Source organism: Pimephales promelas, chromosome 15 (assembly GCF_988280905.1).
Source record: "Pimephales promelas chromosome 15, fPimPro1.hap1.1, whole genome shotgun sequence".
Lineage (NCBI taxonomy): Eukaryota > Metazoa > Chordata > Actinopteri > Cypriniformes > Leuciscidae > Pimephales > Pimephales promelas.
Genome location: NC_142783.1, coordinates 7,837,383 through 7,862,025, shown reverse-complemented (window position 1 = coordinate 7,862,025; position 24,643 = coordinate 7,837,383). Strand labels below are relative to the sequence as shown.

At 36.1% G+C, this 24,643-nt stretch overlaps 1 protein-coding gene across 1 annotated transcript in view; it reads left to right on the top strand.

The window, feature by feature from the left end:
* The window catches only part of mthfd1b (methylenetetrahydrofolate dehydrogenase (NADP+ dependent) 1b), a 48,822-nt gene extending 24,890 nt beyond the window's left edge, over window positions 1–23,932 (top strand). The window contains exons 8-28 of the mRNA XM_039650993.2: window positions 5,286–5,397; window positions 6,124–6,251; window positions 6,388–6,485; window positions 10,348–10,521; window positions 10,636–10,772; window positions 11,001–11,047; window positions 11,125–11,232; window positions 12,552–12,626; window positions 13,361–13,463; window positions 13,632–13,708; window positions 16,015–16,155; window positions 16,245–16,313; window positions 16,509–16,620; window positions 16,806–16,945; window positions 17,117–17,158; window positions 20,258–20,358; window positions 22,370–22,547; window positions 22,720–22,827; window positions 22,965–23,117; window positions 23,294–23,402; window positions 23,492–23,932. Coding sequence (XP_039506927.2) covers window positions 5,286–5,397; window positions 6,124–6,251; window positions 6,388–6,485; window positions 10,348–10,521; window positions 10,636–10,772; window positions 11,001–11,047; window positions 11,125–11,232; window positions 12,552–12,626; window positions 13,361–13,463; window positions 13,632–13,708; window positions 16,015–16,155; window positions 16,245–16,313; window positions 16,509–16,620; window positions 16,806–16,945; window positions 17,117–17,158; window positions 20,258–20,358; window positions 22,370–22,547; window positions 22,720–22,827; window positions 22,965–23,117; window positions 23,294–23,383 — 2,193 coding nt within the window. The 3' untranslated portion in view covers window positions 23,384–23,402; window positions 23,492–23,932. The remainder of the gene's footprint in view (window positions 1–5,285; window positions 5,398–6,123; window positions 6,252–6,387; window positions 6,486–10,347; window positions 10,522–10,635; window positions 10,773–11,000; window positions 11,048–11,124; window positions 11,233–12,551; window positions 12,627–13,360; window positions 13,464–13,631; window positions 13,709–16,014; window positions 16,156–16,244; window positions 16,314–16,508; window positions 16,621–16,805; window positions 16,946–17,116; window positions 17,159–20,257; window positions 20,359–22,369; window positions 22,548–22,719; window positions 22,828–22,964; window positions 23,118–23,293; window positions 23,403–23,491) is intronic.
* The last annotated feature ends 711 nt before the right edge of the window (window positions 23,933–24,643 follow it).

Sequence of the window (24,643 nt, the reverse complement as noted above, 5' to 3'; positions counted from 1 at the left end):
TTTGGCAAAGTTTTACAAAACTTAAAACCAACAATGCTATCATGTGCAATACATGCAAGGAGGAACTTGCTTTTCACGGGAGCACCACATGCATGATGGAGCACTTAAAGAGGAAACATCCCGGCAAAAGAGGAGTCGGTGAGAACTGAGTGTTCTCCAGCTGGAGCTAACTAACTGTAGTGGTAACGTATCTCTTTATTAGATCATGCAATACTATTAATAGTAATAATATCATCAATAATAATATAATTACAGTAATGTGATTATTTATTTTGTATAGAATAAAGCTTGATTGTGCTTAGGAGTCAGTACTGTTCTTATTATTGTAACACTATTACTAAGTCTTATTACTTGCCTGTATTTTGTTCCATAATCAAGAAGACTTATGTTAGGAATAATATCATAGCAGTTACTTTTTCTTTTTCATTCTGTAAATGAAAAGGTGAATGAGAACATCTCTGTCAACTCAATTCTCATGTAAAAAACTATTGTAATTTTATATATCTAATAATGGTTTGCAGATTAATATTTTACCCTTTTTGTGTTCTGAAGTACTGACCCTTTTTCTGTTTCAGTTCTATGAAAAGCAGTGGGCTTATTAAACAATGCTTAGAGAGCATTTGTGTGTGATTTGAGTTAAACTTAAAGAGAATGACCTGTTTAGTTGGCTCTAAGTTCATTAAAACCATTATTTCAAAAGCTGAACTCATTTTCTTTTTTATATTATAGTAAGAATATGTATAACTCAATGTTTTAACTAATTGAAAAAGCGGAATAATCGTTCCAAACTTAATGATTAGCTGGCAAAATAATCAATGATTGGTCGATTAATCGTTCTAATAATCATTAGATTAATCGATTATCAAAATAATCGTTTGTTGCAGCCTATGGTAACATGTCCCACATTGTCCCAAACAAACTTATAATTGTCCCACATTTGGTTTGTTTGATGGTGGTCACGCTAGCATGAAGTTGCTTATGTGGCATTTTTATGAGGCTTGCATTAGTCTTGCATTAGTCTGGTTATGAATAACAGATTAACCAAGGAGCAGCTAAAATTGCTGGGAACTAGGGTTGTAACGGTATACCGGTATGACGGTTTATCGCGATATTGACATGTACGATTATCATATCGTGCACATTTGCTTATCCGCGGTAAAAAAAAAAAAAAAAACAGAATTCACCTGCACTGCCGCATGCAACTTCTTTCAGCTTGACTGCTTACTCCATATCCGTACAGCGCTGAAAATGTCCGAGACAGAGGCTGCGAATCTCTATCTCCCGCCAAAAAATAAAAAATAAAATCTGCAGTATGGGAATATTTTGTAACTTATATCCGAAAAACGATCGTGATGTTGTCCTTGAAGATGGATATCCAGTTTGCAAGATATGTGGACGAAGAGTGGCTGCAAAAGGAGTAAACACGTCGAACATGTTCTCCCATATTTAGGAACACCATCCCTCCGTGAAGATAAAGGTTATTCATAACTTTTATAACTTAAGGCCATATTATTTCTGTCATGCTGAGGGAATCCCGGTCTGTCAAAAAGACGCACACATGCGTCTTTTTGCGTTACAAAACAGATGCCACGTAAAATGTGCGATTTAAAAAGATAGATGGATAAATAAAGCAAAATATAGCTATGCAGTAGCCTAAATCAAATCGCGATGTGCGTGTCTGTGAATATACAACGCAAAAAGACTGGTGTGCAACTGCAAGCCCCTTCAGCGTGTCTCTGAATGAGCAGCGCCGTTTCGTCTAGGGATGGGCGGATCGATCCTGAAGTATCGATACTTCGATACTGACATGGTATCGAAAAGGATCGATCCTCACATAAAAATATCGATCCAAATGTGTATTTTTTTTAACCAGTAATTTTTTAATAATTTAGCACGCAATTCAGTGCGAAAAATAAGCTTCTAAGTGGAAAATAAGCGAATGTTAGCGGGTTGTGTAGGATAGAACCTTTTCTACTAGTCATCTCTATACAAGACGAAACCAACCAATCACAGAGAGCGTTCGATGCTGGTGCTTTGCTGAGCTCACAGGCCCAGTGCGTTTGGGAAACGAAGCCTTGCTTAGACGACAGAGAAGCAATCGGGAGTTATTTCGCAATAAACAAACCAAAACTGTACATAACATTTTAAAATGTTGACGTCAGTAATATCTTTTTTATGAAATTATTATTTTTATTCAACAAGCATCGATGCATTCAATTAATCAAAAGTGAAAGTCAAGGGTTTTACACTGTTAAAAAAATCTACTTCATATAAATGATGTTCTTTGAACTTTGTTCATCAAATAATTCTGCATAAAATGTATCATGGTTTCCAACAAAATATTAAACTGTTTTCAACATTGATAAAATAAGAAATGTTTCCTGAGTAGCAAATCAGCATATTAAAATGAATTATTATCATGACTGGAGTAATGATGCCGAAAATTCTGCTTTGATCACATGAATAAATTACAGTTTAGTATGGCATAGAAAACAGATAGCCTATGTTAAATTGTTAAATTGTAATATTACAGTTTTTACTAAGAGAAATAAAAATCTTAAAGACCCCAAACTTTTGAACAGTAGACTAGTGCTAGTACTATAATTAGGGTAGTTTTGTAAAAGTCACTGACTAATTAAAGGGTAGTTGAGAGCACAAATCACAAAATAGCTATTTAGGCCTAGTAGTCTTGAAAACATGTTCAGATTTAACAAGTTCAAATGCATGCTTTTAAAATGAAAAAGTATCGGTATCGGTATCGATATCGGCGATACTGGCCCTCTATTTACTTGGTATCGGATCGATACAGAAATTTGCAGTATCGCCCATCACTAGTTTCGTCTAGTAGATCTCGTACACACTCAAGTACGCATGACGCTCATGGTTTTTAAAGCTGTCTCAGCCACTACGAAGACGTGAACACATGAACATATCTAGACAGAGAACACTTAATGTGCACTTTATAATTATTTTTTTAAAGAATAATCATCAAATACACTGACTGAAACTCATAGGTGTTCAGTAGGTGTTAACGCGGGGTTAAATGTAACACGGACCGTTTACACAGTTCGTCAGGATCAAGCAGGCTGTCTTTCCGCTATTTTTCTCTTGCTGCCAGAAGACGGTCTCCCGCGAATTTGCGGAAAGTTTTGATTATATTTCGTGAAGATACTGGACAAAGAGTGTTTTGACACCATGAAAGTAATTTTTTTCATCATAGGTTTTTTTCGGTTTCTGAGTTGGGTGTATACGTTTCCAAATCTAACTTTATATTGCCTTAATCACCGTCTTGTTGGCTCAAACATAGCACCGTTTTGAAACATGTCAGCAATTCCTAGCGACTGTTAGCTAGGTTTAAAATATGTAATACACAGCGGGGTTAATTCTAACAGAGTGGTACAACTAAGCCTCCAAGTGTACAATGATAATCAAATGAAAACGGAGCCACACAACTTTTCAGGTTTGAGTATAGCCTACATTTAACTTTGAGACGTTCACAAACAATGTTGGGATTTAAAATGTTTAAAATTTAGTGTTCTATGAATGATAACTTGTTTATTTATTAAAAATATGGCCTGTTATTAATGCAATAAACCCTTTAAATTTTTATTTTAAGCTAATTTGTATTATCATTACTGTTATTATTAATAATAATAATAATTGTACATCATGCAGCTGCCACACACAAATCTAATTTAATTGCAATTACAATATTTATAATTGTATTTATTATTATTTATTGCAAAACTATGCAGCCCTTTTCTATGTCTCTATCCATGATATTGATCCATAATAGAAGGATGATTGGATGAGGGATATGTATGGATATCTGTCTATACAGATGCACAAACAATATCAAACTATACAAATAAAATAGTACTGAATTATGTGTGTTACACACAAGTGTTACAACTAACCCCTCTCTCTGTTACAATTAACCCCGCATATGGGGTAAGTTGTAACATTTGCACTTCTGTCACTTTCAGTCCAACTGTACGAAAATGGTAGGTCCTAGAAAAAAACTTTAAGTGTTCATTTGTAGCAGAGATGTGCATGTTGCTTGTGTAAAAAAAAGTATTAATCTAACCTAATTATTTTTTAATTAATTGAGCCAAAAGCAAAAAGCGTTAGGTTGTGCCCCGCTCTCCCCTACAACCTGGAAAAAAAAAGTTTGGTTTAGCCTATGATTAAAATATATTACTATTGTGTATAGTTTTTTTGTCCATGTTTTAATTTATTAAACTTCTCTTGTGTAGACAAACTAAAGTTGTTACATTTTATCTGATTGCATTCTCAAAAATACATTTTGTATTCAATCACAGAATCCAGATCAGTTATTTCAGACAACCCAGAATTTCTGAGGAAATAAATATACATTTCATAAAGACTCTATTGAAAAAATCTTTGTTACAATAAACCATGTTCAACCAAAAACAATATCTGTTTTTATTCATTTAAGGGCCATTGTAGCTGATGCTGATTATAATAATGATAGTTTTAATATCGTATACCGTGAAACCGTGAAACCGTGATATTTTCTGAGACGATTATCATACCGTGAAAATCTCATACCGTTGCAACCCTACTGGGAACCCTACAGTTATTTTCCCAGGAATATTAGGGGTTTATCCGTAAAGCTGTAGAAACCTTGTACTTGTTTCTTTCTGTTTCTTCTTGTTCCGCCACCTCTTCTATGAAATGATACAGCAGTATGGAATGCCAAAGCTGACTTAATTAAAAAATAAATAAATGAAGAAATGTAAAACAAGCTAAGAGTCATAAATAAATACATAAAGAATTATACAAAGAAATGTAAAAAAAGAACAAATAAATGAGTATTTATACTTTTATTTCCTTATTTATGTATAATTGTATTTTTCACACTTTTTTTATACATTTATTCATTTATTTATTTCCACATTCATTTATGTATTTGTTTTTTATGGCCACATTTATTTGTACATTTATTTATTTATACATTTATTTATTTCAACATTTCTTTCTCCATATGCTAATGAGGGGCATGTTTATTCATTTCTAAAAGTCAAGTCACCTTTATTTATATAGCGCTTTTTTATAATACAGATTGTATCAAAGCAGCTTCACAGTGATAACATGAAAATAATACAACAAAGTTTGATACAACAAACATAAAATAATTTTTTTTAAAAACTTTCTAGGGCACCTTTAATACACACTTATTTACTGTTGTAAATTTTCTCCACGTTTCAAACAGCTTGATCATAATAATTGTTGTTTGTGCACCCTTTGGTTTTTTGTTGTAGGTGGGAAAGGCAGACATCCTGGTGACTGGGATCGGTAAACCTGAGATGGTTCGCGGGGAGTGGCTGAAGAATGGGGCTTTGGTCATTGACTGCGGTATTAACACCATCACAGGTGTGTATGTGTAACAGATTCAAGTTCAAATTCAAGTCTTTTTTGGTAGGAGCCTACATTGTACTCAGTTTCATTTACAAAGATATTCTTTTTTTGGTTTGATGTATTCTGAATTTACTGCAGTTGTTTAAATGGTCTCAAAATAGTGATGTCCAAATTTTCAGGAATATTAATAATCAAGTTTCTTTTTTTAAGATCTATATATATATATATATATATATATATATATATTGAAGATCTATATATATATATATATATATATATATATATATATATATTGAAGATCTATATATATATATATATATATATATATATATATATATACATACATACATATTTTCCATGCGCAAAAATAAAACTTAAGAGCAACATAAAACAAGTGTGATGCATGCATGTTGCTTTCCTATGAATTTAATTTTTTTTAAATTCTGTTATAAATGAAAAAAATAAACAAATGTACAGTATGTTGAAACATGCTGTACAACATATTTGAAATCTAAGGAAAAAAATGTAAAAAGTGTCTGAAAGTTTTTTACAATCTTTAGAAGGCATTTTCTCAAAAACATGCTTTTTATGTGATTTTTCTTCACATAAAAAGAAAGCTAAGTATTATTAGTTTTCCAAGCACCGAAAGGATTGTGAGGATTGTCTGAATGTGCATAAGAATTTAGGAGAATTTGTGAAATCCATGGTTAAAAATATAGTCACTTGCATTTTATCTTTCAGACACCAGCAGACCGAGTGGAAAGAGACTTGTTGGAGACGTTCACTATGATTCAGCCAAAGATCAGGCTGGGTTTATTACACCTGTACCTGGAGGAGTTGGCCCAATGACTGTAGCCATGCTCATGCAGGTACATTATTCCTGTTTCTCATGGAGATCACATCTGTTACGATTGTGGGGGGGGGGGGGGGGGTTTGTGACAAAGTGAAGAAGCTGGTATTTATTATGGTTCTTAGAAAATTCAATATTTGCTTTTAATGTCACAGAACACAGTTCTGAGTGCCAAGCATTTCCTTCAAGCACACAAACCTGGGAAGTGGAATATAAACTACACTAAACTCAACCTGCAAAGACCAGTTCCAAGGTGAGTGCATGTGCAAAAAGCAAGAGCTTTATCCACAAGTTTCCGAGGGGCGCTCCTGTAAAAAATAAAGTGGGCAAAAGTAGCATTCCAATGGTATTTTGTGTGTTAGTTAGCGAAGAGGCTAGCTGTTTTTCGGAGAATTATTTTACTATTTAAAGACGCAAATCTTTATGAGAGATGTCGTTACGGAGCTCAGGGACAACATGTGCTGTTCGCGCTTGTATGTATAACCGGACTAAACTAATTCAGTGGCTTAAACGTGATTGTTTTGAACATAAGCTGAAAACGAAATCAGAGTGATCCTGCCAGAGCCCGTCTCTGATCCTGCCAACGACTGTAGTTTCCATCACCTCCCAAAAAAAGACGAATTTTTTTGTGTACATTTGTTTAAATTCTTAATATTTTATAAACTCTATCAGCATGTGTTTGGCTGTTCTCTACTGATGTCGCACCTAAACTCGGGATCAAAGCCTGTGTTGACAGAATACCAGATGTCCCAGTTAATCTATTCAAGTAGCACATTCATTTATAATTTTGAATAAACTCCAAACCACAATGACTAAGTGTGTATTTTTTATTTTAATTGTTTGTCAGCTCGCACAACTGTCTGTCGCCATGCCTTGATGAGTATTGATTATTAATAATGTTATTATAATACTGCCAATCAACTACTGCGGAGGGTTAAGGTACTGTTATTTCACCCTTTTTAATTTCGTTGAGGTTGTGTTCCCACATCGTTAGCTAGTGTGGATCGCTATAACTTGAATGACTTGTCAACTGTTGAATGAACGTGTGTCAAGCATGTCAAATCGTGCTTTGATTACTTCAAACCGGAAGTCGCGCCCACTTTTGACGCAAGGCCTCATGGGGCGTAGGAAACTTGTGGATAATGGGACTGAATAGAGAGTTTTTGGAGCTTCAAAAAGTGCATCCATCTCATCCATCTCTCTTTACAATAAGGTTCATTAGTTAACTTAGTTAACATGAACTAAGAATGAACAATACTTCTTATTGTTCTTTTTAAGGTTGAATTTGTTGAATCAAAGGTTGCATTTGTAAAAGTGGAAAAAGGTAGAGCAGGCTCTGTGAAAGGCACGGGCCTCATCATCTCCAGGGCCTAATGGAGTTCTGTACAGAGTGTACAGGAGTGCTTCAGAATTTCTATGAGTTCTGTGGAAATTGATCAAATTGGCATGGGAAAAACAGGTTGCACCTAGAGCTTGGCGCAAAGCAGGTGGAGTCTTTATACCTAAAGAAAAAGATGGTACAAGCATCAGTCAGTTTCGTCCTATTTCACAATTCAACATTTAATGTAAGATTTTCTTCAGCATTATTGCCCAGAAATTGTCCACCTACCTATTAAAGAATGGCTTCATTGACACTTCAGTTCAAAAAGTGGGCATTCCAGGGTCCCCAGGATGCTTAGAACACATCAATGTTATCTGGCAACGATTTCAGTCAGCAAAAAAGGAGAAGAAGGAGCTCCATGTAACGTTCTTGGATTTGGATAATGCACATGGTTCAGTGCCACATGAGCTTCTTTGGGCAGCATTTGATTTTTTCAGAGTACCAACGTCAATAACAAATTTTGTGAAAGCCTATTTTGGAGATCTCAGCACTACATGGCAATGCTTAGAGGTCGGAATAATTACAGGATGCACCATTTCTCCACTGGCTTTTACAATGGCAGTGGAAGTAATTATTAGGCCATCAAGATGGGTAGTAGGAGGAGAGCGCTTGGCTTCTGGGATCCGATTAACACCAATCAGAGCATACATGGATGACAACCATGACTACAACAGTAGCCTGCACTAATCGCTTATTGGTTTAGTTAACTGATAATATTGAATGGGCACAAATGCAATTTAAGCCCTCTAAATAAAGGAGCATCTCAATAGTTAAAGGAAATGTAGTAGATAAAAAATTCTTCATTAATGGTGAGCAATATCAACCGTTTCTGTGAAGCCAGTGAAGAGTCTTGGGAGATGGTACGATGGGGATCTAAAGGACACAGTTTGAGTGGAAGAAGCTTGAAGAGCATAAACAGCTGTGCTCTACCAGGCAAACTAAATCTCTGGTGCCTTCGGTTTGGTCTACTGCCGAGGTTGCTGTGGCTTCTGACTGTGTACGAGGTTTCTTTGACAACAGTGGATAAGCTGGAGGCGTTAATAAGTTCATAGATCAGGAAATGGTTGGGAGTTCCACGCTGCCTCAGCAGAGTGAGACTTTAATGTAAAGGAATATTGCAGCTTCCAGTCTGCTTTAACCGAGGAGTTTAAGTGCAACAAAGTCATGCAACAAATGTGTAATTGTTAAAATCTGCTGGAAAGTGGTCAGCAAAGAAATCTGTGGTAGAGGCAAAGGCTGCCCTTCAAATTGGTGGACAGGTACAGCATGGAAGAGGGGATTTTGGGCTCAGTTTAGCTCCTCCTAAATGGCACATGGCAGGCCCAGCTCAAAGGAGGAAGCTGGTAGTCAACGAGGTGCGAAAGCAGAAGGAGAGAATGAGGTGTATAAAGGCCATTTCCCAGGCCAAGCAGGGAAAGTGGATGAGATGGGCTAGTGTGGAACAACGTAAGATAGGCTGGCAAGACCTTTGGGCAATGGAAGAGAAGTAGGATCAGTTTCCTTTTTAGGTCAACACTTGTCCTTTGTGCTCATCACCTGCCACATGACAGAATGTAAGGTGACTCTTAGCCAAGGTCGGTTTACTTTGCGCCATGACCAAGTACTGATGTTTGGCTTTAGCATTGGAAGGCAAGCGTAACATGACCAATAAGTTGCCACCTGTTCAAGCAAAACATTACACACAGAAGACAATATTACTCCGCCCAGGAGAGCAACCACCAAGAAAAGGTGTTACAACCAATTCTCGCCCAGGACAACTGGAAGCTGCTAGGACTGGAAGATGCTGGTTGATCTTGATCAAAGGTTTATTTTTCAACCTGAGATTGCCACCACTAACCTCTTTGTGGTGTGTATCAGCACTCATCGCCACGCTACGGATTCGTAGAATTCTTGAAAAGCTTGAAGAGTCTGTTGGTTATTTGTATAGGTTGCATTGTATTTACAGTCATTACGTTCCTGTGTATATTGCGTGAATGAGGGTTGGTGTTTGGGGGATATACTGTGTTTGGCAGTAGGTAGTATGCCATACGGAACCGTTGCCACTAAACCTACTTTAACAAAGACAGTTGGGCTCTACAGCTTTAGTCGGGTTGGCGCGTATGGTTGGGTTGCGGAGAGATTGTGGTTGGAGCAACCTCCTAAACTGGGCTGGATTGAGTGGGGGACGGAGGGGGGTGACTCTTGAGGTGTCGGGGGATAGCCCTCTTGAGGTGTCGTGGGCTAGTCGACGAAACACTGAGGACGGAAGGTGGCCACTTGAAGACCCTAGAGATGTCCCCAACTCGGCTCAATCCATACGGTTGTCGTGGTGGTCCACTGGGGAGACCACACTCTAGTTGCAGCCGTCGTGTGTGCTGATGGGCCAAGTACACTGCAGCCGTTAACGTCGGACAGAAGGAGATTCACATCACCATATGGAAAGAAGTGTAAATGGATGGAGAAGCATAGGTTACTGTAAAGCTATGTCTTAGTTTTTGCTTAAATTGGCGAAAGCGGAATACAAATCAGCATGAAGTTTTAACATCTACTCTTGCGTAATGGAAATTATGTTAACATTAGTTAATGCACTGTGAACTAACATGAGCAAATAATGAACAGCTGTATTTTTATTAACTAACATCAACAAAGATTAATAAATACTGGGGCGAGCAAACAGTTGTTCCAATATATTTTACTTTTGACTTTTTGTTGTTTGTTCATTTTAATTGCTAGTTTGTTTATTTTTATCATGCAGTGATGTTGCCATCTCTCGCTCCTGTGTGCCTAAACCCATTGAGTGTCTTGCTAAGGAAATTGGTCTTTTTTCGGATGAGGTTGAGCTCTATGGCAGGACCAAGGCCAAAGTCCAGCTGAAAACAATTGATCGACTGCAGGCTCAACCTGATGGCAAATATGTGGTTGTTACTGGGTAATCTTTTTCTCTGTTATTCTAAGGGATGAAAATCAAATTCATTTTTATTGGCATGTATTGTGTTAAAGATTTTGATACTTGCGCAAGGAAGTAACATTTTGTTTAATGCAGAATCACTCCAACTCCTCTGGGTGAAGGAAAGAGCACAACTACAATTGGGTTGGTTCAAGCACTCGGTGCTCATCTCAGACTTAATGCGTTTGCAGCTGTGCGCCAACCATCACAAGGCCCAACGTTTGGCATCAAAGGCAAGTTATGCTAAGTCAGTCATATACCAATTGGTTACCACTGAGGTTAAAGTTTGATTAAAAATGTGTAAAAACGATGTACCAAGTTTTGTTTACCAAGCATTTGATTTATAGTACCGCATGACAAAGCAAGTGAATTTCCTGTGCAATCATGATGTTTTTTTGTCAGTTTGCATAAATGAGACCAACTAGGAAATGAAATATCTACCTCAATTCTCTTGTTTGTAGGTGGTGCTGCTGGTGGGGGCTACTCTCAAGTTATTCCCATGGAAGAGGTATTTTTTTGTCAGCTGCTTTGTTGATTAATAAAGATGTATGAAATCATGTGTTAAGTGATGGTCTTTTCTTTTAGTTCAATCTTCATCTGACTGGTGACATTCATGCAATCACAGCAGCCAATAACCTTGTAGCTGCTGCCATTGATGCTCGTATCTTTCATGAAGCCACCCAGTCTGATAAGGTAATGTCTATCTTCATTCATTTATTTGATCATGAAAATCACATTCTGGTGAGATTTTTTTTTTGTTGAAAATTATTAGTGCTGTCAGTTGATTTAAAAATTTTAATCAAATTAATGACATGCTGATTATTTAATCAAATTAATTGTGTTTTAATTTTATATTAATATTTATGGACAAAACTACTCTAAAATGCTCCAAATAAATTAAAGATAATATTTTTTTGCAGACAGAAAAACATTGGATAGACATCACAAAGTGCCTTAAGAAGTCAGTATACTGTACACAAAATAAGTATTATTTATAGTATTTTTGTCTAATTTCCAGTTAAAATATCTCAAAAGTACTTATTATACATTTACTTCAAAAACAACACCACATATGATATTTGGTTTTTCAAATAATAATTTGGTTTTCATGTCTTTAATTGTATTTAGTCACAGTTCAAAACAAATTAATAAACTACTGTACGTGTGATTAAAAGACAGTTTATGATAGAATCTATGAAACAATGCAGTGTTACCTCTCTAATTTATGTACCTTTTGTTTTTTAAGAATTTTTTAATGTAAAACAAAAGTTTTTTTTAAACTTTTTTTTACAGATTTTTTTCTTTTCTCTTTTAATGACTCTGAATTAAAATTCACTCTAAATTGAAAAAGCTTGAAATTCTCCAATGATTTCATCTTGACATGCTCATTATTATGAATTATAATAGTAAATAAAATGACTGATAATACAGTAACTCATCTATCATGTAGGTTGTGTTTTGTTATTGTTTTTTGTGCAATAGCAGCATTGATTTATTTTAGGCCTATATGTTTGAGTTTAGTTCTGTAACCTGCTTATGACGAAGCAAAGGAAAATTTATAGAACTAAAATGATGGACAAATGACAATTGTGAGTCTCAAACTAGTCAACAAATGTTTGATTTGAAAGGTCAAAAGTTATCACATTAATAATTACACTGAATTAAGCTTATCTCTTGCTTCTCTCCTCGCTTAAGTATCTTGCCCAGTCAGTATTCATAGAAGTGCATTAAAAGTTTTATTCCCCTTTTCGGTCTGTTATCAGACTCAAAACAGTGCAAAAAGAGAAAGACTGTGGTAAAATTCTTTATCTCCATGATTCATTATCACAGACGGTGTTCTAAACAGCGCTCTTGTATCACTTTTTATACAAAATAGGGACCATGACTGTGTCCTTAAATGTTAACATTTAATGTGGGGAACAGTGAGGATGCGCTAAAGATGAATTAAGTGTGAAGTGTGCTGTTAAAGTCCAAATCAAAAGCTGCTAAATATTATTCTATCACTGCACTAGGCTCTCTTTAATCGCTTGGTACCCTTGACTGATGGTCAGAGGAAGTTTTCCCCAGTTCAGATCAACAGACTTGAAGTAAGAAGTGTGTGTGTGTGTGTGTGTGTGTGTGTGTGTGTGAGAGATTTCATATCCCCTTCTCTAAGAGTGTGTTCACACTTGGCAGGTTTGGTTCGATTTGAAACAAACCCGGTACGATTGCTCTGTTAAGTGGCGGTTCATTTGATGCTGCCATCCGAACCCTGGTCCGCACCGAGACCACTGAAAAGATGAGTGTCTGTATGCTTTCAAATAAACTCTGTGGCTCTACTAAAATATGAACAGACCAAGACCAAAGACATGTATACCGACCAAAGACATGTATACCAACCAAAACAGGACATGTCACAAGATGCGACCCTAAAAAGGACTGATTGTTGTCCATTACAATTCGTTAAGGCATCAGAACCACGTCTTCTCACAGCAGATCTTCTTTTGTGTGCCACTGCCTCTGTTTTGATTCCCAAATTTTATAAGATCTTCACGAGCTGTCACCTCAATCATATGTACACATGTACAGTCGACGCATTTAGCTCAGCACACAGTAATGTTATGGATGTCGACAAGGTCCGCGGCTATATATGCGTCTTAAAAGCGAACCAGGACTAAATGTATCTTTTATTTTATTTTTTGCTCCAAACCAAAACCACCGAGAGCTCTGAACTACAAGTGTAAACACACCCTTAAACTAATCTTTACATTTAGATTTGCTCATATAAACTTTGTCATGCTTTCTGTAATTTTAATATATTTGATGATTCTTGTACCCATAGAAACTAGGCATAAAGAAAACAGACCCCAGCACGTTAACAGAGGAGGAAATCACACGCTTCGTCAGGCTGGACATGGACCCTGAGTCCATCACATGGCAGCGAGGTCCGATAAAATGTGTATTGTTGTTTCTGTTCTTCTTATAATTAAAAAGAACATTTTTGTTGATCGCTTTTGGCTTTGATGGTGTTACAGAACATTATAAATTGCTCTATATACACATTTAGGTGACATGTAAATCTTTTTTTTTTTTTTTTTTGAATTTTATCACAGTGCTGGACACAAATGATCGTTTTCTGAGAAAAATCACCATTGGCCAGTCTCCAACTGAGAAGGGCTTTACCAGAACTGTGAGCATCACACATCTTACCTAATGCTTTATACACTAATGAACATAACCATGTACAGGTATGATCAAACATAAACAATGAGCCACTTCACTAAAGCCACTAAAACTAAATATTTAATTATTTTTTAGAATTCAACACACATTAAATTCTAAATTAAATAAATAGTGTTGGCTTCATTTTATTTTGATGATCTCTTTAACACATTCTGTTGACTACAAGTAACAATGCACCTAAAGCTCAATTAACTATCATTAGATTGTTAGTAGACTATTAGAGTTAGAATAAGTTGACCTGTTGTTGCAAAGTTACTTATGGTAAGTAGAATATCTGATGGAGGACCATCACAATAAAGAGTTAGCAGATTTTAAGCAGGCCATTCTACTAATACTGTAATGAGAGTTAGTTGACACATAGGTTCAACGTTACTTACTGTAGTCAACATAATGCTCAAAAGGGACCATCCAAATGGTGTTGCCATAGTGTGTCCAAAGACCACTGGACTACGCTTAAAGGAGAATTCCCGCGCAAAATGAACCTTTGGTCTAATAAAACATTGGTACCTAGCCAACCGTTCTCTGAGATTTGTTTTCATGATAATCGAATGTAAAGAGTTTTATCTCTAAAAACGCTTTAGCGTATAATGCTAGTAATGGGGGAATTTAATAAGTCGCTAGTTTTACCACTAACAAGTCTCAAAATAGCCCTACACTAACACAGTAGCATAATGAGGGTCCCTACGTGCAAACCGAAGCATTGAGAACTGTGTAAGTGTACAGTCCGTTTAATAAGAAGATATTTTATAAAGACAGTCCACTTCTTATTAAACGGTCTGTACACTTACAAAGTTCTCAATGCTTCGTTTTGCATGTAGGGACTCTCATTATGTTTAGTGTGGGTCTATTTTGAGCCGTGTTAGTGGTATAAACTAGCGATTTCTTTTTATTTATTAAATGCCCCCATTACTAGCGTTATTCGCTAAACAGTTTTCAGAGATAAAGCTCTTTACATTCGATTATCATGAAAACAAATCTCAGAGAACGGTTGACTAGGTACCGATGTGTTATTAGATTCATTAGGTTCATTTTGCGCCGGAGTTCTCCTTTAAAATGTACTGAGCATCTAGAAAAACACTTTGACATGGCATTGTAATGCAGCACATGAGACAAAAAAAGTGTTCTTGTCACATTTAATACTTTCTCAATTGAACCATGTATCTAGCTAATGACATTTCTCTGCAAACAAAATGAATGATGCTACATAAATTTTACATATTTTTACTAATACTGATTTTCATGAATGCCACAAAACTCTCCAGACAATTGTTTTCACACCAATCTCCCCAGCTGCTGCAGTGTTAACATGGTTTACAGAACAATGCATCTGTGGCAGTATTGTATTTGACCATGTCTGCCTTTTTAAGTAATTAGGTTTATTTATTTTTTCACTCATTGATATGGTCAGTTGCAGACTGCAAATCATTTTTATTTATTTTTTTATTTATAAAAATATGTCCAGAATACATTTTTTCATTTTAGGCAACTGGGGAAAATGAAGCAACTGAAATTAATATTTCTTAATAGTTTCGAGAACATAAAAGGGACCTTTTTAATTCAGTACAAGTATGCCATAATAAGGTCATAATTTGGTCCTTGAGTAATGTGACATTTTAGGGTATTTTGGACTTTAAAGAAACAAAAATCTAAAACGCAAAAAGTTTGGAAGAATGTAATAGGAAGCTGGAACAAAATCCCTTTTTCCAGAGAGAACATGTTTTTTGTCTGAGGCAGAATCTCCAGTACAGACTCTTTTCTGTACAGTGGAATAATGCTTTCCTTTGGCTTGAATGCTGCATCACCACAGATACATTGTTCTGTAAACCATGCCAGTTGGTTCACTTAAAAAAACTGCAGAAAACCTCAACAAACTTTGAGCTGGCATTGTAATGCCATAATGTGGCACAAGACTGCAAGATAGACCATTTACAAAACACAGCATAAGAAATGTTCTTGTTTCAACAACCTTGCATAAGAACTCCTTAGTTTTACAATTTTTTTAATAATTCACAAGTTATTATAATTTAACATTTAATTATTTCCCAAGTGAGCCATGTAATTAGCTAATGGCAGCCATTTCTTTGTGTAAACAATGCATGATGGTAGATAAGTTTGAAACCGGCAGGGTATTCATATGCAATCAATTGTAATGATGAACATTTTATTTTATTCTGTTTGCAGACCAGGCCTAGTAAGTTTTTTTTTGTGTGTGTGTGTGTGTGTGTGTGTGTGTGTGTGTGTGTGTTTTTGCAGGCCCAGTTTGACATTACGGTGGCCAGTGAGATTATGGCAGTTTTAGCTCTCACAACCAGTCTGGAGGACATGAAGCAAAGACTTGCAAAAATGGTGGTGGCCACCAGTCGCAGTGGTCAGCCTGTCACCACGGAGGATTTGGTGTGCTGCTGTCATATGTCTAATTTGTTCTCAAATTAAAAAGTATAAATGTTTTGTGTGTGTTTGATTCTGTAATGCTTGTGTCTTAGGGAGTATGTGGAGCTCTGGCAGTACTCATGCGAGATGCCATCAAGCCAAACCTCATGCAGACACTAGAGGTAAGAGTTGTCCTAGGTTGTGTGTACTATATTCAAACACCTAGAGCTACACAGGCTTTGAAGGCTTCATAGATACATCTACTTCATACTCAAATTCACTAGTTGCTTAGCTCAGTTTTGCAGCTGTTTTCTTGTCACTTCTTTCTCTGGTGCTTTAGAGTTGTGTCTTAAGCTGTTGTATGAACAATTGTGTAGGGAAACCCCGTGTTTGTTCATGCTGGACCTTTTGCAAACATTGCACATGGGAACTCGTCAATTTTGGCTGATAAAATTGCTCTGAAACTAGTTGGACCTCAGGGATTTGTGGGTAAGTTACACAGATGAAAGAACTTGTTATTGTCATAATTTTATTAAGTTTTGTCAATTAAAAAGACAGTTCTGTTTAAAAAAATGTTTTTTCACAATTAATTTAATATTTACAAAATTGTACAAAATGTTGTCAAGGATCCCATCAGCTTGGATTTACTGTAGTTGTTTTTTTTCCTCTTGCAGTCACAGAAGCAGGTTTTGGAGCAGATATTGGGATGGAGAAATTTTTCAACATCAAGTGTCGCTACTCTGGTCTCAAGCCTCATGTTGTGGTCTTGGTTGCCACAGTTCGAGCACTTAAGATGCATGGAGGTGGGCCAACGGTGAGTCTGAGAATAACCCCTTCATTGTGTCGTGGGAGAGAAATTAAAAAAAAGTTTAAGTGAGAACATTGTTGGCATGATTTATTTTCATGATGTTTTGCCTCACCTCTTGTACATATAATTCTGTACAGGGAGTTATTAATGTGCATTGCTTTTGTATCTTTTGTATAGGTCACTGCAGGTGCGCCTCTTCCGAAAGAATATATTGAAGAGGTACTGTAAGATTTTTAATGTATTTCTGCTAGTCTAGGATCTTGTAGATAAAGTATTCTTTGAAATGTGTTCTGGTCAGTATTTACAGTGGCGATTTGAGTAGCCGGAAAAAGAGTTCAGTCAATACAGATGACAATAAAGCCACTGCATCTCCGCAGTTAATTAGTTTTTTTTTATTACATATGTAATTGAGTCCAGATTATCCTTGTTTATTAAAAGTTTGAGCATGTTACTGTATGTTCATTTTCACTATAGTAGCAAACAACAGATCCATTGGCGGAGGAGCACCTTAATATATATATATATATATATATATGGTCCAGCATATATTGCAGTGTTAATTTTGAATACAGATTTATGCTTTGTAAGGTATGCACATTTAGGTGGTCAACCAGGCTGGAAAAACTAAATTAGATTTTGTTTTATAGATTTGTTTCATTTTTAAAATTAAAATTCTATTAATTTTACAGAAAGCGCAACAAATAAATATAAACAAAACATAACTTTTTTTTCCGCAAAAAACAACCCTGGCTGTTAACAAAAGGGCATTTTCTGTTTAAATATTTAATTTTTTTGCCCTCATTTGTAGTCTGAAGGCGTCAGCATGTAGGCATGTGTTTGGTATGACTTGTAAGTCTGGTGGTGTAGAATGCCAAGTTTCTCTCTGTAACCAATTTTAAAGTTTCCATTTCTTTTATATGGTAATATATATTAAAATATGAGGAGATTAATTCAATCTAGTCCATTTACACATTTGTCATTTTTTGTGACTTTAATCTCAAAGAATACTTGTAGGTTAGATTCTCCGTCACATAGATAGCTTGTATCTCATCAGTCCAGCATCAATCAATAAAGCCGTGAAGGTATGCTGACACATGTTCAAAAAAGAAACCTGGGACAAATTGAATCCAGTAATCAAACATATCATATCTGCCAAAGGCACATGTCTGACTGTGACTTGTATAAATTTCTATTTTGTCATCAAAAAAATAATAATAATTATTACTAGTCTTCATTTGCTAGCCAAGCTTTAATGAATTTATGCTAAGAAAAAGTATTTATGGTGAGGTTGTGGTTGTCCAAAATCCCACTGTATGGATGGTCTATTTGTGTGAAAATGTATAACCTATTTGGATAGAATTTCCAAGGAAAGATGACTATATTGTGATGTTTGCTACGAGTCAAAAATTTTACAACACTATTTACTTATGGAAATTTAAGTAAGTCAAGTGTACGTGTTTTATGTTGAAAGAATGGCACTTTTTTTTTTACATTTTTATTAAACATAACAATTCCATTAATTATAATGCTTTTATTTAAACATTAAAATATAAAAATGGAGGTGTTCTAAACATTTTGATCAATAGTGTATACCATTACCATATAATATAAAATTACTCATAGCATGAGGAGTCATACAATTTGCCATAATGTTTTATTTTATAGCTGTTTGTCTATTTATCTGATTAAAAATGAAATTATTTTCCCCCAAAGTTATACATTTTGAGAGTGCCAGCCACATTTAAATATGAGCGAATCACAGGAGTCACTCCAGAACATTGGATTGACAATAAAGGGATGGTTCACCATAAAAATTCAAATGAAGTCATTTACTCACCCTGGTGTTGTTTTAATGCTGTATGCCCTACTTTCTGTATGCTCTTATATTTTATCTTTCTATGGACTTCAAAATGAGAATTTTAAAGAAATGTCCCGCTTCTGCTTGTCCACATAATGTCTTGTCCAAATAGTGACCTGCATCAAGCTTAAAAAAATGCAAAACTATCACAGAACGATCCCATGTAACAAAAATAAAACATATAAGACACAGATGCTTTTTGGGGATTTCTAGGCATTGTATTTTATCACCAGACTGGAAGTCCAAATGTTTCAATGGATATATTCACCTCAGAGAACGTCACTTTTTGTTCATCTTGATTTCTCAACAAATTTCCTGGGTGAGACAGAGTGGACTGCGGTGCTAATCAAGTCACACGAACGTGCATGTTGTGTAGCCGTGCAGAGAAGACCAATGGCCAAGGTCAAGAATTTCGTTACATAATACATTAGATTTAGATTTTAAATCATATTTGACGTTTTGCATGGGATCATTCTGTGATACTTGTGTCTTTTTTTAAAAAGATCGATGCTGGTCACTAATCACTGCCATTAGATGGATGAGCAAGAGCAGGACTTTTTTTCTTCTATGTACTCAACCGTGTAGTCTATGAACTTTTTTAAAAGTTTTTTTTTTATTCTTTCAACATCGGAGTCGATAGCTCGTCCGCTATGTAATTAAAGCTGTGTCCAACTTTACACACTTCGCTTTTCCGGTTAAATAAATGCATCACGCACTACTCGCACTATTTCTGTCAGGTCCATTAAGTCAAGAACACACATTACAATAAAAATGATTAGGAGATTGTATTGAATAAATTGCCATTCAAGTTGATAATTAAAATTTGGCGGTATGGCTCTGTTCAGGGAGTCCTCTGACCTTTCATGAGCAGCATGATATAGAAGAGAGTCAGAGGACAGCAGCAGTATTAGGGAAGCTCACAGTTTAATACTGGGAGAGCAGAACTATTCCCCCATATGAACAGAGCAGCAACGGTGACAGAAAAGCAAATGCCAAGTTATACACGACAAAGAGGAGCTGGGGAGGATGTGGGTTGCAGAGAGCGAGCAGCAAGCAGTTAGGAGCGAACCGATTTAGCTTAAATAGGTGCCTTGATTTGAGCGTAGTCATTAGCAGCGAGGGGAGATGACAGCAGATGCACTGATGCAGATCAACTGAGCCGATCACTGATGAGACCGTGTTGTTGGCCAATAGCGTTAGCAGCATCTTGACTACTTGGCCTGCCAGAACTGATGCTGACGCTCAATTTATACTACAAAATAGCGCACAAGTACACGATTTGGGATGCACCTTGAGTGTTATTTTTTATGTATTCGTCATTTGCGTAATAAAACAAGCTGCACTGTGTAAGTGGCATCTTAGATTCTACATATAATTGAACTATATCTAAGAGAAATTACTTAAACTGTTCTGAGTGAAACTTAATGTGGTTCTGATGAAAGTGGTTTGAACTCTTACAGAATCTAGGACTGCTGGAAGCCGGCTGTAGTAACATGAGGAAACAAGTGGAGAATGCTCAGCTTTTTGGAGTTCCAGTAGTTGTAGCTGTCAATGCTTTCAAGTAAGACTGAATCTGCTAAATAAACCTATAGAATATGGTAAATGGACTGCATTTATATAGCGCCTTCATAGACCTAATGGCCACCAAAGCGCTTTACATTTGCCTCACATTCACCCATTCACACACTTCATTCATACCCCGACGGCGGTGTCAGCCATGCAAGGCGCCAGCCAGCTCGTCGGGAGCAGCTGGGGTTAGGTGTCTTGCTCATGGACACCTCGACACTTGGTCAGGTGGAACCGAGGATTGAACCACCAACCTTTCGGTTCATAGACAACCCACATGAACCACTGAGCCACTGCCGCCCTATTCATATAGAATATAGGTATTCAAGAAAAATATTTCCGTCTTATGGTAGAGTATATACAGCATCTATTGAAATTCCCAAAGCTTTGTGTATTGAGTAGTTGGTCACAGTTCTTTTGTCAAGTCAAGTCAAGTCACATTTATTTATATAGCGCTTTTCACAATACAGATTGTATCAAAGCAGCTTCACAGTGATAACATGTAAGTAGCACAACACAGATCAACAACATTGCTAAACACTAAATAAATAACCCCAACTGAGCAAGCTCAAAGCAAGCCATTGTATTGCCATTGTATTACAAAATTGTAATTGTAATACATTGTATTGTATTACAAAAGCCATACTTTTGTATTGAGTAGTTGGTCACAGTTCTTTTGTATTGAGTAGTTGGTCACAGTTAGTTTACAATGGACAGAGATGGTTGAAAAATGTAACCAAAAGAATATGCTTTTTGCTCCAATAACACACGACACCTTACATTTAAAAAAAAAAAAAGCTAGACAGAGTGGATAGTAGAGAACAACAAAATGCAGCAGTCTCAAGACACATTTTTCAAAATTGAACCACTTCTGAAGGAATAACTAACCAAAAACAGCACATTTAAAGTCTCACAACTTGAAGGATTAGTTCACTTTTAAAAAAACTTTTGCAGATTATTTACTCACCCCCATGTCATCCAAGATGTCCATGTCTTTCTTTCTTCAGTTGAAAAGAAATTTAGGTTTTTAATGAAATAAATGAAAACATTCCAGGATTTTCTCCATATAAAGGACTTCAATGGGAACCAAACATTTCAAGGTCCAAATGAGAGTTTCAGTGCAGCTTCAAAGGGCTTTAAACGACACCAGACAATGAATAAGGGTCTTATCTAGCGAAACGATCGATCATTTAGAAAATAAATAAAAAAGTTTTATGAGCACAAATGCTCGCCTTGCTCTGTCCTGTGATGCACGATCGTGATTCTCCTGTTCAAACTCGTTCATCAAAATGAACAAATCTTTTTTCGAGTCATGACTTGAAGGGTCCTAGATAAGACCTTTATTCATCGTCTGGTGTTGTTTAAAGCCCTTTGAAGCTGCACTGAAACTCTCATTTGGACCTTGAACCGTTTGGTTCCCAATAAAGTCCATTATATATCGAGAAAAATCCTGGTATGTTTTCATCAAAAACCTTCATTTCTTTTCGACTGAAGAAAGAAAGACGTGGACATCTTGGATGGCATGGGGGTGAGTAAATTATCAGCAAAAGTTTTTTTTTAAAAGTGAACTACTCCCTCAAGTATGCAGTGTACTGCTGCAAACGGGATCATTCTGAACTAGATCTGTTTGATTTGCGATTGAATCGTTCAGTTTAAAAATTGTATGTGTAATGGACATTTGTTAAGTCTCCTAAGTCAAGATGGGTAGATGTCAGGATTTTTAAGATGCAATGGCCAAAAACATCAGAGTGCACATGTACACAGACAACACACATTGCTCTTAGTAAATATGATTGAAGGCCATAAATGATTAATCTGACTAAATTTCCATATCATGTTAAAATTAAGCCAACAGTAGGTTTGACTGTGACTAGATTTATTTCTTTGAGTAAAGGTTCTTGAAATTGAATGATATTGAGCATCATTTAGGAATTATGGTTTTTATTTTATTACTGCTGTATAGCTAATATGCTGTTCAAACAAATTTTGCTGTCTCATGTTTGCAGGACAGACACAAAGGCTGAACTGGATCTGATCTGTAAACTAGCCAAAGAGGCAGGAGCCTTTGATGCTGTGCATTGCTCTCATTGGGCTGATGGGGGCGCCGGGGCTGTAGATCTGGCTAGAGCAGTACAAAAAGCTGCAGATTTACCCAGCAGCTTCAAATTTCTTTATGACATTAAGGTAAAAAATAAGAATGTTAGTGTTGTAGTATTATTATTATTATTATTTTATAAATAAAACGTTTGCAAGGAGGCATGTTTTACACAATATTAGAGAGTTTACTCTACTGCCATATTTTACCAATGAACCCATTCCTACATCATTTGCTTATTTGTTTTGGTTGTTATATTAGTTACCCATTGCGGACAAGATCAGAATCATTGCACAGAAGATCTATGGTGCAGATGACATTGAACTTCTCCCAGATGCCCAGCAAAAGGTGGAGCTATATAGCAAACAGGTATGACTAGCAGATTGATTGTACCCTGTAAAGTAAAGAGGGTGGGATTTTGAACTTGGAATTTTTGTGTCTTATTAGAGAACCTTAAACATGAGATTGCCATTATGTTTATACAGCTTTTTTTGTCTTCCTTCAAGGGTTTTTCAAGTCTACCCATATGCATGGCAAAAACTCATCTGTCTCTGTCACATGATGCTGAAAAGAAAGGCGTCCCCACTGGATTTGTTCTCCCCATTCGTGACATTCGTGCCAGTGTAGGGGCTGGCTTTCTCTACCCACTGGTTGGCACAGTAAGTAGTGTAATATGGACATTTTTAACAATATGCATCTCTCTTTTTCTACCCCTCAGAGTATTTTCCTGATTGTTTAAATAACTTTTCATTCATTATTTCATTCCATCTGTGATTATGTAAAAGCAGTAGTGTGATTGGTATCATGTAAATTAAATGTTCATAATTTTATGCAGATGCCGACTATTCCTGGCCTTCCTACTCGACCATGTTTCTACGACATTGATCTTAACACCGAGAGTGGAGAAGTTATTGGACTTTTTTAAATGAGGCACTTTTTTGGGGGTATGCAATAAAGGCATCAAAATGCATCCATAAAATGGTACATATTTTAATGCAGTTGCAATTATTAATTTTCTTCTTTAACATTACAGTTTGTGGCAGTCCACATAGGATTCCTTCCAATGGACTAAAGTCTTCCATCCTCTCAGATCAGACGTTATTGGTTGTTTATATTTCTAACAGAACAGATGTCATAACTTGTGATATATTCTGATCTATTACATTTGTCTAGTTTCCTAATGACCATTTATTTCTAATAAATATTGTTGCTGCTATATGGAGCACAAAACTGTCCTTTGGTATGGTATGGTCTGGTCCAAGTGTTTTTGTAAGTGGTGATACATTTTTTTTTTTAATTAATTGTCATTTAGAAGCATTATGAAGACTTCTGTTATTTCTGTTAAGAACTCTGTGACTATGAAACTTGTCAAGTGCCAAATGAGAGTAGGTAAGCTTCTGTATACTGAATTGTCAGATTATTTTTGAATGTTTACATTGTGTGAATTAAAAATTCAAATAAATTGTGAACGGAGCCTCAGATGCAATCAATCTGATCTGTGTCTGAAATGTGTGTTTCTGCTACATAGCAATGAAAATAAATACAATTTATGATTTTTTTTTTTTGTAATTCTTGTTCATCTAAAACAACTTTAAAAACCATAGCCAGTTAGCATGCAGTGATTATGAGCTCAATAATTGATAGACTATGGAGTACTGTATTATGTTAGTAATTTAAAAAATCTTATGTTGCGCTTTTTACAGGAGAGATTGTTTCAAAGCAGCTATACAGTGATAACAGGAAAACGGTGCAACAAGATTGTTTTGGCTGAGCAGCGTCTCTTGAAGAAAGTCATTGTCCAGCTTTTAAATAAGTTTTTGATTGATTAATTTTACATTGTAAAAATCAATAATTATTAACTTAGCTTACACAACACGGTTATCAGCTGAAAACAGACATCTTTTAATGCAAACTTTGTAATAGGGATGTTCGCCAGCGTTATATATGACGTCACGAAATGGGCGTGGTCGCGAACTGATTGGCAGAAAGAACCAAAACATATGCTGCTGTCTATGTGTTCTGTCAGCAAAATGACAATTCTTTGTACGAAAAAGCTAACCAGGGTTCATGTTCTATGCCTGATCCATATCGCCTGAGAGAATTGGAGCAAAAGCCCTAACACATGGCCACATTTGACATTCGGCGACAACTACCTGTATCTCATCGACACGCCGTCTATGCTTAT